This window comes from Haemaphysalis longicornis, unplaced genomic scaffold (genome assembly GCF_048455015.1).
Source record: "Haemaphysalis longicornis isolate Haplotype H1 unplaced genomic scaffold, Haemaphysalis longicornis Haplotype H1 scaffold_7, whole genome shotgun sequence".
NCBI classification, from domain to species: domain Eukaryota; kingdom Metazoa; phylum Arthropoda; class Arachnida; order Ixodida; family Ixodidae; genus Haemaphysalis; species Haemaphysalis longicornis.
In genome coordinates this window covers 43,668,956-43,682,745 of record NW_027526422.1, presented here as the reverse complement: position 1 = coordinate 43,682,745, position 13,790 = coordinate 43,668,956, and the positions used below count along the sequence as shown (strand labels likewise).

The 13,790-nt window shown below is 45.8% G+C and overlaps 1 protein-coding gene across 7 annotated transcripts in view; it reads left to right on the top strand.

The window, feature by feature from the left end:
• Positions 1-13,514, top strand: part of LOC144145407 (monocarboxylate transporter 6-like) — a 45,875-nt gene extending 32,361 nt beyond the window's left edge. For all 7 annotated transcript variants that reach the window (XM_077677001.1, XM_077677004.1, XM_077677005.1 and 4 more), the window contains 6 exons: positions 561-827; positions 1,844-1,987; positions 2,080-2,140; positions 7,853-8,368; positions 10,328-10,569; positions 11,494-13,514. In XM_077677001.1, the coding sequence (XP_077533127.1) occupies positions 629-827; positions 1,844-1,987; positions 2,080-2,140; positions 7,853-8,368; positions 10,328-10,569; positions 11,494-11,648 (1,317 nt within the window). In that variant the 5' untranslated portion in view covers positions 561-628 and the 3' untranslated portion in view covers positions 11,649-13,514. The remainder of the gene's footprint in view (positions 1-560; positions 828-1,843; positions 1,988-2,079; positions 2,141-7,852; positions 8,369-10,327; positions 10,570-11,493) is intronic.
• The last annotated feature ends 276 nt before the right edge of the window (positions 13,515-13,790 follow it).

The window sequence follows — 13,790 nt, the reverse complement described above, 5'->3', positions numbered from 1 at the left end:
CCCCCCCCCCAGCTTCTTCACCATGTGTTTCTGGTGAAGATTATGTTTGCAGATTATGTTTGAAGCCTAGGAAGGACTAGTGTCATTAAATAGAGCACTTCTTGCCCAAGACGCCGAGACCATATGCGTCAGGCTAGACAGGACTCAGCATTTGCGTAGCGCAAGCGTCAAGCCCGCAGAGATGACGAGAAACATTTTATACCCTCCCCCATCAACATTTGTAGTGGTTTACGACAACTTCGCTGGACGGGATGGTGACCATTTACTTATTGGTGTCTCGGTTTGTTTTTTAACGGCTGTTTCATTGTTGTCGTCATCGTGGGAGGGCGGTGAACAAAATGGATGTTGTTGATTTCATTAGTTGAGTTTTAGCGGCTTATTCAGCTTTTAAAATTTTGCATTTACTTGTTCTTAAATTTTAAACTTCGCCAGTTGTACATTTTTGCGCAGACCCGGGGCGTTACACGGTGTATGCTATGGTGTGCTCGGCAAAGAATAGCTACTCCTACACAACGACGTTTCCTTCTTGTTCTCTTTGTTCCTTATACTCCCTACTCCAGGTGTGAACGAAGACGAGGCCGGCAGATGTAGCCTTCCAGAACGGACCCAAAATACTTAGAGGGACGCAATGCAGGCTGCCAAGAGTTACCACGACACGCCCCGCAGTTGGCTCATTGCGGTCGCCTGTTGCTGGACAACATTTTGGGTGTGCGTGATAAACCGTTGCAGTGGCATTTTCTTCGTCGCCGTGATAAGCAACCTGCACGTTTCAAGAAGAGAAGCGTCGTGGCCGTTTGCTCTCATTGGAACCATATCCCAACTAACTGGCAAGTAACTAACTATACCGCCATTTCTTCGAAGCCTGGGTTTGTAACAGTCGTTTTAATGCATCTGATGTCAGTGTGTTCAGCTTATGGTTAGAGCGAAACGTCCACGATGTACGCTCTGATGTGTTAGCTCGACAGCGAGAGCTGCGCCGCTTGCGACAGTCTGCTCCTGAGCGCGGTGCCAACGCGAGCCAAAGAGTGCCGAGCCAGCAAGAAAGAGGGGTGCACGACTCCGTTGCCAGGCAACGCCTGGTAATCCCCAGAGCGGCCTCCATGTTTTAGTGAAAGAATGTCAAGAGATCAAGAAAGAGGACAAGCGTCTTTCTTGCTGGCAGAAACGTTCCTTACGCTGCGGCGCGCCGCCTCGTTCATTTTCTCTGATCGCTGCAGTATGGGTAGTGTTTGAGTGTGTTGTCGAATCGGTGGTGCAAGCACGAATGAAGCAGGATCATCGGTTCGTTGGGTGGCGGAACACCCTGTGAAACCAGGGTAAAATATAAACATTTATCCTAGTTTCCCGTCGTTTAACTTATCGACCCATTTTAAAACTAACTAAATATTCATTTAACTGAATTAGGGATAATTAGCGTCGTTTAACATCTCAAATAGTCATGAGGCTATTATGGTAATTTTATGCTTTTATGGTTGGGTGCTAATGCAGCTGCATATCTTGACCTGTAAAACATTGTGCACTGTTGATTTGTATATGCGTAGCCACCTTTACACAACCACAACTGTGCTTAGCGAAGGATAACCCAGTATAACCAAGGGGCAGCACCCCGCTCTCGGCTAATCTTGGTTTAGCCATTTTAGATGACGCTAAATTTTTTACCGGTGAAGCGAGCAGGCTGATATTCCACCAAGTTGTTTTTGTTTGACCATGTCGTTTTGCTTTCGTTTCTTGAGCTTTAGCGACCAGAAAGACGCACTTTTGTGGCCACTGTGAGCACGTTTTCAATGTTATCGATGAGCTAATAACAAGAGCCACGGAAGTTATTGTTTCTCAATTTTTTCAGGCCCTCTGTGGAACGTTATGTTAAGGTTTATGCCACTTCGAAGTGTACATATTCTTGGATCTACTCTATGTGCCCTGGGAATTCTGCTGTGCGCTGTTTTCCAGACCATGAGCGGCATCACAGTATGCCTGACAATGTTCACCGGTAAGACAAAGAGTGAACACCAGTAAAGCAGCTCTAACCTGCCAGCAACTTAACGCAAATTTGAAAATATTTTGACCATTCTTTTTTTGCAGCGATAGGCCAAGGGCTGATATTTCCATCCAACATGGTTGTGATTAACACTCGATTTCGCACGTGAGTAGATTATGCTACCTTGCTTAATCCAACCCGCAAGCTTATTACTAGAGGCCGGATTTTTAGGCACTAAAAAAGCATGTTTTAGGCGCCAAAAATAGGCGGCAAAAACAACGTTTTAGGCACTAAAAAGAATAAAATAGGCGCAATAAATTTTTAGATAAATGCTAATAATTTCAAGTGAAGACGTGAGCGAACTGTAAGCACGACAGGAAATCCAAAAATGTCATTGCTATGAGGCCACAATGGCAGTAACAGTTCAATTCAATTCAATTCAATTCTTTATTTTTCTCTAATTACAAGTTCTATACATTGACCTTAGACGTGAAATTGCCCCGTAATATCTCTGGGCGAATGGCGATCAATTGGCTTAATTTCACAAGCGCAGTGCTTACATACATGTTCAGATGCGAAAGTCACTCAAGCGTCGCATATTGTGAAACAGGCAGGAGAAACAATACTTGAAATATGGTAATACTTATTTATAAAAGCGCAAAGTTATGTCTGCCTGACGCAATTAAATTACAATAAAGCAAGAAAATATTAAATGCAAGATAGACAAGGTTTGTTAAGTAATTAACAGGTTGTTACGTGAGAACTTACGTACAAACTTTAGCAATTCTCTACAGGTACCTTAATTATACAGGCAAGACATTTCAACACTGCCATATACACATACGCTCATTCGAAATATAAATATTAAGAATTGTGTTTGGACAGAACGCGGAACCTATTTTAAGAATCACTATGGAAATTATAGAAACAATAGGTAACTACCAGCATCTCCAGATTTCCGGGTTAAAAATTGTGCCTCTTGTCGCTGAGAATGAGTTTGTACGCGGAGAATGAACGCTCGACGTCGAGAGATGTGATTGGTGCGTACTTATACTTGGGAAGATTCGATGGGTAATTGACACTGGGATCCTACAGTGCTCACCAGCACGGACTTCTGAAGCTTCTTTCAGGACAGAAAACCCCTTGTTTTTGTCCAAAACCGATTGCAGCTTCGCACGTGCCTTTTCTGCGACGGGTCCTTCGGGAACGGTGGCGATTCTTTCCTGGGCGTGGAGAATTAGCGCAACGTTCGTAACAAGAGTTTCTCCCGCACTTTCAAGTTTTTTGATAGAATCTGCTAAGAACGTGAAGTTGGCGCAGAGGTACGCGAGGTCTCCTGGAAGGCTATTCACGGAGAGGAGAGCTTGAGCCTTTGTGACTGCAACACTCTCGTCAGTTGGAAGGCCGTTGATCACGGCCTTGATGTCCGAAAAGTAGCAGTTGTAGTACTCAACAGCTTCTAGCCACGTTCCCCATCGTGTGACGACGGGTTCTGGCGGAAGGGGCACATCAGGCAGCATCTCCTTGAAGACGCGCACGCGAGAGGGTGCCTTCAGGAACACGGCCTTGGCTGAACCAATAAGCTCGTTTACGTCAGTGAAGTGCTTCCTCAGTTCCTCACAAACACGATGAAGCGCATGCGCTAGGCAAGTGACATGGAGCATCTGCGGGTAGAAGGCCTTCAGGAGATGAGCGGCCTTGTGCATGTAGGTTGCAGCGTCTGTGTAGAGCAACAGAACCTTGGTGGGCTCGACTCCTGTAGGGTAAAGAACCTTTAGGGATTCGTTTACAAATAATGCTACAGACTCTCCATTTATTCTCTCCAAAGGTTTCGAACACACGAGGAAAGTCCTTTTGTTCTCGTGCGCCGCAAGCTTCCCAGCAAGAAAGTGAGCGACAAAGCGCCCTTTGACGTCTGTTGTTTCGTCTACCGAAATCCAAATGCAGGAGTCGCCAAGCTCCTCTCTGATTTTTGCTAATGTCTGTTCATTGTTCAGGTCTGTTCAGGAGTCGCCAAGCTCTTCTCTGATTTTTGCTAATGTTTGTTCATAGCGGCGTCCGTCTCTCCTCCACTATCCTCCTCTCCTCTCTCCGATAGCGAACGCTCTCGCCTAACAGCGGCGGCGGTGTCGGCACAGGTGCGTCTCTCCTCCACTCTCCTCCTCTCCTCTCTCCGATAGCGAACGCGGTCTCAGTCGACGGTCGTCCGTGCTCTGTTTGCACTCTCTCGCAGTACTCGACGATTGCTTGATGCGATGGTTCCTTTAGAGAATCAACCCAACGGAAACACCAATGGAACCACCCAGATGCGCTGCATCACACCAGGGTTCCCGCGAGGGGAGGTGGGCGTAATTTTTCACCATCACTTTCTTTTCCCCTGACGGTATCATAGTTCCCATAGGGAGTAGAGTTGTGCGTCCACCGCCAAGTCCTGCGGGAAAGCCACCCGTAAAGCATGCAGAAGCCGCCGCTCCGGTTGCACCGGCGCAAAGGGAGGGGGGAGTGTTAAAAATAAGACCACGTTCAAACCCATACAATTCAGAACAGTAAATATTTCCAGGTAGAATGAATAAAGGTATCAAATTGCACTCGAAAGCGAAACTTGACGCTACATAGTGCTGATTTAGGCGCCAATTTGAGAAAAAAGGCATTTATAGGCATTTATCGGAGTTTAGGCACCAACACCCAAAATAGGCATTTATAGGCACTATAAAACCACCATAAAAGCCATCCTTGACCTCCAATTCGTGCTCATATATCGAAATGGGGTGATAGGAATGCAAGAAAAAAAATAGGCATTTGCCTAAAATCCGGTCGCTACTTATTACCATGGGCGAATACCCAAGCTTAGAAAAAATGATGAATTTGCGATGCGTATCAGCAAATTCAGGGTGCCGTAAATGTTATTCAACAATATACCATATTCATACGATCAATCAGCTGATAGAGAAGTGCGCGGAGTATACTGAACCCCTATCTATAGCCTTCATAGATTATGAGAAAGCATTTGACTCGGTCGAAACCTCAGCAGTCATTCAGGCATTACGAAACCAGGGTGTAGATGATCATTATGTAAGAATACTAGAGGATATTTACAATGAGTCCACAGCTACCATCATCCTCCATAAGGAGAGCAGTAAAATACCTATAAGGAAGGGCGTCAGGCAAGGAGACACAACCTCTTCAATGTTATTCACAGCATGTTTACAAGAAGTATTCAGAACATTGGATTGGGAACAGGTGGGAGTAAGGGTTAATGGAGAATACCTCAGTAACATCAGATTTGCTGATAACGTTGCCTTGCTAAGTAACTCGGCGGACGAATTGCAAAGCATGCTCACCTCACTGGAAAAACAGAGTAGAACCGTGGGCCTGAAAATTAATATGCAGAAAACTAAAGTAATGATCAATAACCTCGGGACAGCACAGCGGCTTGAGATAGGTGGCGAGGCAGTGGAAGTGGTAAGCGAATATATCTATTTAGGCCAAGTTGTGATCCCGGATCCCAACCATGAGGCAGAGATAATTAGAAGGATAAGAATGGGGATTAGTGCGTTCGGGAAGCATTGTCAGATAATGAATGGCAGCCTACCATTGTCCCTGAAGAAGGAAGTGTATGCCAGCTACATCTCACCGGTACTCACCTACGGGGCAAAAACTTGGAGGCTCACTTAGACGGTTCAACTTCAATTGAGGGCGACTCGGCGAGCAATGGAACGGAAGATGATAGGTGTAACATTAAGGGACAAGAACAGAGAGGAGTGGGTCAGGGAACAAACACGTGTTAAGGACATATTTGTATAAATTAAGAAGAAGAAATGGACGTTGGCATGGCATGTAATGGGAAGGCAGGATAACCGTTGGTCATTAAGGGTAACAGAGGGGGTCCCTAGAGAAGGCAAGCGTGGTCGGGCGCGTCAGAAAGTTAGATGGGCAGATGAGATCAGTAACACTGAAAGGCGGGCTAGTTGGTGACAATTCATAGCTGTAACTTTTGCGCACACAAAAAACGAGGACTAAACAGAGACACGAAGACCAGCGCAGACTAACAACTCAGTAAGTTTGCGGGGATAAATTGGTCGCAGTTAGCACATGATCGGGATAATTGGAGATGAATGGGAGAGGCCTTTGCTCTGCAGTAGGCATAGATAGGCTTGTGATGATGATGATGATGATGATGATCAGCAAATTGAATGTCCCTCTAAAAATATTGCGCTGGATATCACAAATCTTTATTCTGCCTGGAGAATCACAATTACGCACGAAAATTCATGTGTTAAGAACACAGTGAAAACTTATTATGAACGCTAAATGTTTCCTACAGCAAAGCATTAACCCTCAATACCTGAAACTTCTCATTGAAACACCTGGGCTATAATGTGCAGTGCAATATGAGGCTCCAGAATAATTTAACCACATGTAGCTCCGACAAAACTCGTTCTCGTGTTCTTCAAGATTAAGCCCTTATAACTGATTTGCGATGAGGTTCTATTTGTGTAAAAAGCTCTAGAAAAGTACTTCGATGCGTACTTACCTCCTTGTGCTTCGTTTACCGGCGTAGTCTAAGAAAATATTCAAAATATTCAAGGTCCGTGCACCTTTAACTACAATTAATCATATTTTAAAATGGTTCATGCTATGTTTCCTGTGCCTTAAAGAGGCCATGCAGACAAAACACAAGTTTGGTTCATTTGAACACAAGTTTGGTTCATTCGAAACATTTCCTCATTATAATCATACTGACACCACTTAAAATGGTTCATGCTTGTTTCCTGTGCCTTAAAGAGGCCATGCAGACAAAACACAAGTTTGGTTCATTTGAACACAAGTTTGGTTCATTCGAAACATTGCCTCGTTAGAATCATACTGACACCACTTTGAACGCACACTTCGCTCAAATAAGCTATATATTTAGGAAGAGAAGGCAGTCCTATGCGACCCGCTAGCTCATTTCTCGCCACATAACCTATGAAGTCATATGCCCAGTGTGCCATTGGCTGAGGCTGGCAAACGCAAACGCAAATTAGGCAGGGCTTATAAGCTTGTCGAATGAGCTAGTTGTGGTTAAATGTGATGCATATTCATTTTATACCAGCGCGAATGTGGGGCAAACAATGGAAGTTACGAAAATGCACGTAAACATAGAAGTACCGATGCGCACTGCTGTTGGCACTGGGCGCACTATGCTTGTTTTAGCTGCACAGCGGTCCGCCGCTTTGGAGTTGTCTTACACGACACTGGCCGAATGGCGTAAGCGACGCTCTCTTACGTGACCCTCTTTGTCGAGCACACGCCATGTTTCACGAAAGGATTACTTTCTAACATAACAAAAACAAGACAGGTGCAAATACGGTCAGAAACTAGGAAACGGCGGACAACGGTCCTCGGCTCAGTATGGTAGCGCCGTCTGGGAGGACTGACGGTAAGCAAGGCTGGGGATCCTAATTACGCACTGGAAGTTCGTTTGAATTGCCTGCCTTTGTGACTACATGTCAGACGTCACGAAACACACGATTTGGAGGGAGAATCAAAATTTTAACCTAAATTGATTAATCTCTGTGTGAACGCGGCATCGTTTGCTGCCGGACAAGCGCTTGGGGCACTATAAAACACAAAATCTTTCGAATAAAACAAACTTGTGTTTCGTCTGCATACCGTGTCATTATTAACGTATAGCTGAGGGTAAACATGTGAATTGGAACGTATTACTATGCAGTTATAAATTCCGCTATTCACTCATCTGGGTGACTGCATTCCACAAGTACACCTTGTTCCTGCATTTATTTTTCTGACACATTCTTGTCATCTTTCAGTGGTAAGCATGTGAGCCAGCCACACGGTCGTTTATAGATGCGTATCTTTTCTCTTTGCTTCCAGATACCGTGCCACGGCCAGTGGACTCAGCTACATGGGCACGACATTAATACCATTCATTTTTTCGCCTCTTATTTTTTTCCTGCTCGATACTTTCGGATTACGGGGAACCTTCCTCATCGTCGGAGGCCTCGCCATGAACGCGATTCCCGGATCGCTGCTCATCAGCCGGCCAAAGGACTGCGAAGCATCGCCCAAGCGGCCCGAGGAGAGCAAACAGAGCGAAAAGACTCAAGAGATATGTGATCGTGCCGCCAACGGTGGTGCTGTGTCGAGAGTGAAACGGGTGCTTCACGAGGAGCTGCCGTTCTTGAAGAGCCCCATGTACTTTGTGATAGTGGCGACAACCCTCGCCCTGCGCTACATCGTGGGCATCTTCATGATCACCGTTGTGGATTACGCCGAAACGAAAGGGCTGAGCCGCTGGGAAATCGCCGTCCTCCTCTCGTGCCAAAGTGGGGGCGACATGACTGGTCGCCTGCTCTCGGGACAGCTGTCGGACAGGAAATTCTGCCAGAGGTAAGTAAGGCTTAGGACGCTCAAGCAAAGAATTATGCCAATTAAAAAGAAATAGTTCGTCGCATACGCTAAAATTCATGAGTGCAAATATCTTTATAGGTGTGATGGAAGACCTGTAAAGCGCAAAATTTAGACGAAGAACTTCAGAAGGATGACAGGCCTAAACCAGCACCCTTAAGATGAATGACATGGACAAGCTCTTGTCCCTGTCGTCCCCCTTCGTCCTTTGTTAAAATTGTGCGCTGTACACGTCCTCAATACAATTGCAAGTTGCCCAAAAATCCGTCTTAATCAGTTCAGGTGATTTGTAAAGTTTTTTTAGGCGCCAGATGCATAGACACAATGCATATGTGTACCTATAGGTATCTCGGGTTATACAAGAGATAATGTTCCGACAACTAGCGGCGAAAGGAGGTTTTCTTTTAATCCCACGCGTCCGTGATCCTAGTGCCGAAGTTGTATGAGGAGCAGTCTGAAGACTGCTGGATCAGATCCAACCATAGCCACTTTTTCACATTTGCTTTCATTCCCATGATTTTAAAATTCATATTTTATTGACAAAAAATTCCGAATTTGGTGCGTTCTTGACCGTATGATTCAATTTCAACGTTCATTCAACGAGCCCTTTATTGCCAGTGGCAGTTATGATCTACAGGGGTCTCGCTTCTGGCAGTCTGCTGCCACTGGGGGTATGCGGGGGTTCCTGGGCAGTCGCGTGCACCCGACACGGCGTAGGCATTCGAGTGATGGTCGGCGTGGGGGTGGGGGGAGGCGGCTGTCTTCACACTGATGTCGTCGAAACGAGCGGCGTTGGCTGCGATCCCTGAGTTTATGTATTTTTTAAATACTGCAGGCTTCACATAGCTCAAGCAGGAGTGGCAAGACAAGATGTACAAGAGAAGTATACACACGTCACTTTGCGTAAAACTAAAGTATGAAAAAAGTGCAGAGAAAAAAGAAAAACAGTATGAATATCGAAACGCAAGTAAAAAATAACATCACGGCAGAAAAAAAGATGTGATAGAAGGAAAAAAGTCAGTCAATACGCAGGAACAACAATGCACCAATACAGCAATTTCAGTTCTAGACAATGGCACTCCAGTACAAATACACCTCCAAGTTTTCTACTTATGAAAGTGCAGTTACGGGCTGCAAGTTCCATTCATCAATGGTGCGAAGAAGCAATGAATACTTGAAAGTGTTAGTCCTGGCGAAAAATGGCGTTAAAGAAAAATCATGGGGGTGACGGGTTTTTCTTGTTGAAAGGGGTCTAAGATACGCAGTAGGGTCTAATCTAGGCACATTTGTGAACAGTTGGATATATCCTGGTTAGGGATGTTATTACTGAACATAAGATTTGTAACAGAGTAAATAAAACGTACTGCCCGTCTTAGGATTTTCTTGATGGTATTGATGTTAGATTTGGTGTAGGGATGTGAGACTAATGCAAGCATATCCTAGTTTTGGTCTAATAGAACTGGTATAGGCTAGATATTTTTCATGAGATGGAGTATCTTTAAGCTTATGCATCAGCTGACAAAACTTACGGAACGCGGAGGCGCAAACGTTACTGATGCGAGTGTTCCAACTTAAATTGTTTGTAATTGTGACACCAAGATATTTATATTCGCTAACTTAAACTAGGGGATTGATGTGTCTAGCATCTTATGCTGCCTGTAGCACAACACGGTGCCCGTTGTAGACAACTAACTTTCTCTCAGTACGGCAATCACAAATTCACCATGGTGAGCTTTTTGGTGATAAGAGAAGATAAGTACAGTATATTCACCGGGGTACTGTGCTCTCCATGCATGCAAATTTGACAGCGGCATTTTATAAGAAAAAAATGTTATGGGTGTGCAATATCCCCCAGTGTTTGCCTGATCAGTACTTAAAGCTCAACTCGCTCAGTTTTGGTTCTGTTGTTGGGTAACCTTTCACCGTGCACTTGTCTTTCAGGAGGGACGTGATGGCCGTGTCTTTTCTTGCAATGACGGCGTCAGTGCTCGGGTTCGTGTTCAGCGACTCCTTCGTTGTGCTGGCGCTGAGTAGCCTCTTGCTGGGTCTGGCGGCTGGGAGCAGCATGATACTCGTCTCGGTTCTATACAGCGAGTACTTCGGCGTCAGGCTGCTTCCCACGGCCATTACTTGCGCGGGCCTGATCAATGCAGGTCTGGATGCTCCGAAGTCTCTGCTAATTGGTAAGCACAATCGACGCGTTTATTTCGATTTTAGATGGGCTCACTTAAGGACAGGAACGTTACTTACAATTGAAAATTAAGTAACAGCGCAATTAAGGAAAAATCAGAGCAAAGGCTCTTATATACAAGAAAAAATGGGTAACAATTACCACAACGACACAAGAACGACAAAGGCAGCGTCAGTCAGTGCACAGAGAATGCCCGATACATCAAAAGGGCAGACGAAAAAAACAACAACACAGAAATGAAACTGCGACCCATTGTTACAAGGTATCGATATATACACGGAAGGCGAAACGAAACGCTGACACAAAACAATTAGAGAGGAGTTTCATATAACATAAGGTTGTAAATAATGTTCGATCAACTTACTTTGAACTCCGTCGTAGTTGAATGTTGTGAAACTTCTACATAATAAATAATTACAATGAAAACTGGTGCCTTTTATATGTATATTTCGGTATTAAGGCTCCAGGTGTTTCACGTCAGCTTAAAAACGGACGTAAAATTAGCGTGCGCTCGATCGCTACGCATAACGTTCCACAACAGACCACCAAAGAAGGCACGCCGCTTTAGTGATGCAGCTGTCGCAAATGATGGAACTGGGAAATGTAGAGTGTCAACTCGACATAGGGAACTTACCGGGAAGGGGAAGAAATTTCTAATAGGCAAGCGATTTAACATATTGTTTTATGATCGCGTAGAATTGAAGTATAACGTTAGTTGGAATATTGAATGTGTGTTTGCAGTAAGTCGACGTTGACTACTTAAAGGCTCTAATTGAAGCCTAGGCTAGACAGCCAAAAAGAAAATGCCGTGATATTTACTGCATATAGTGCAACCTTCGGAATAGAGCGTCATTGGCCCAATGGCAGCGATTTATTTTCATACAGGCTTTTGATTTTCTCCATTCTCTCTACGCAGGCTACTACAGAGACCAGGGGAGCTCGTACTCAGGCCTGTACACGTTCCTCTCAGCTGTCGGCCTACTTATATGCTTGACATGGTCTGCCGAGTGCCTTCGCCAGTGGATTTTAGCGAGGAGGGCCTCAAACGAGAGTACAAAAGACGGTGCGTGATAAGTAGCACAGAGCGCTCGGATATTTTTATCTGCGCGGTTGTAACGATCTCCCTTCTGAGAATTTCCCTCCTGGCACCTTATCGGACTCTTACGCACAGGGGAAGATTCTAGTGCATCGTGATGTGGTCGCCACTGGAAGCGGTTGCCTGCCGGCCGGAACGGCCAAAGTGCTTTTGGGGGCTACAAAAAGAGGTTACGTCAACTGCATAACTACGGTTCGTTATTTAGTACACAGTGGCAAATAACACTTATGTGATTTAACTAAGGACACACTATGAGCATTTGGAGGGAGAAAAAGCGTGTTGTCGACAAGCAGAAGATTCCTTTCCTAAGGCAATGACATCAATATCTTGTGCAAGCACTTTCAGAGTGCACCAGTCTTCATTGTTTCTGCACCTGCGAGGAAGCAGTAGTCGAGTCAGCAAGCCGGTATGCGAGGAGGTGCGCAAGAAAGGAGCTAGCAAATAAGCGAGGAAGCTGAGAAGAACCTCGAGTTTCACTTTCAGGCACCGTCAGCGCTTTAGCCTCGCCGCACGACGCGAAGAAGGGACGGAAACAATCGACCAGGAAAAGCCACGCTACCAGGAACTCGACACAGTGAGGGGCTTGAACAAGGCAACGAACGGAAACGCCGGAACGGGAAATGAGCTCGCTGCAGAAACATTCACACTGAGCGGCACCAACTCGCCGAAGGAGGCAGCGGTTGCGCTCGCAACAACCATTTGTCAAGAAAGAAGAAGAGTCCTTACCGACTCGGCAGCAGCATGCAAAAATTTCCAGAAGCCGTATCTCCGCTGCCGCACTGACGCTACAAAACACACCAAACGTTCATATCGCTTGGGCGCAACGAGACGAAAAGCAGGGGTATCCCCGACAGACGATCATGTTCCGACGACCGTCTCAAAACGCTACCGATACATCCTAGAGCACTACAGATTAGATACAAGAAAATACCCACCATTTCGGCCACGCTTAGTAAGGAGGAGGCAATGCAGCTGCAGAAACTTTGAACTCCTTCCCAAGGGCCACCTTATGGCAGATGATATATCCAACACTACGAGAATGCAACCGTCAGTTATGTGGAACATTGAGTAGACTCTACCACTATGGGTTCGTATTGCGACGGCTCCAAGGAAGTGCGAGTCAACGGGGAACCGCCTGAAGAGCGTAGGCAGAACGAACCTGCTGCCAGCGCGAAGCCGAGAAATCAGCGATTATTGGTGCACCGACCAAGCGGACAATAGAGGGCCGTGACATCCTGGACCGCGGAAGCTACCTCCCTGATGGTCACATGAACAAGATCTCCCGCTCTATATTTTAAAATAAAGGCTATTTCATCATCTTAATGTGCCCACTATTTGTACATAAGTTATTTAGCTGTTATCTGTCGCTTGTTAAGCAGAGAAAACAGGAAAGTGAGAGTTGTCGCCGACTACGGACGAGATTGCCCGTGCGCAAAGGGCTGTTAGGGTGCAAGTTTCAAAACAAGGCAGGCACGTTTCAACAGCGGAGCTGTTGTAGGTGGCCGTAATGTGTGGCGCGTAGCGTAACGCGTTAGAAATACAAAAAAAAAAAAATGCGGATCGCTCGTGAGCGCGTGCCTTGCGGCGACCTCCCTGCCTCCCAGGGCTACGAGCGCGCAACGCCTTGCCGAGCCAACTTGCAGGTCCCGCTCCCTCGATTTCACGAGTAGTGACTGGTGGAGGTCCAGAATGGTTAGGACGAGCTTGCAGAACACTTGCCCACTCCGTGTAGCGGTTGCCATTAGGAACACGACGGTATCGATGAATATGACGATGACTACAACTAGCACAGTGCAAAGCGACGACGGAACGTGCAAATAAACAATTTGGAACTTCTAAACATGCGTGGTGATGTTTCCTACACTGCTCACGTAGAAAGAAACCCTGTAGCTGCGCTACGGCCTTGCGCGACTTAGTGCAAGCTTCCCCATTTTTTTTCGCACTTAAAATGTCACACAAAAAAAGTGATGGGCCACCCTTTCGTTTTCCCGAGAAGGAAAAAAATAAAAAGGGCGTGTCCGTCTAGAGCAGAACCCTACAGACCCATAGGGTGTGTGCGGGAGTGAGCCATTGATGTAGTCTAAGAGCGTGTAATCCACACCGAAAGTTTGTGTGTG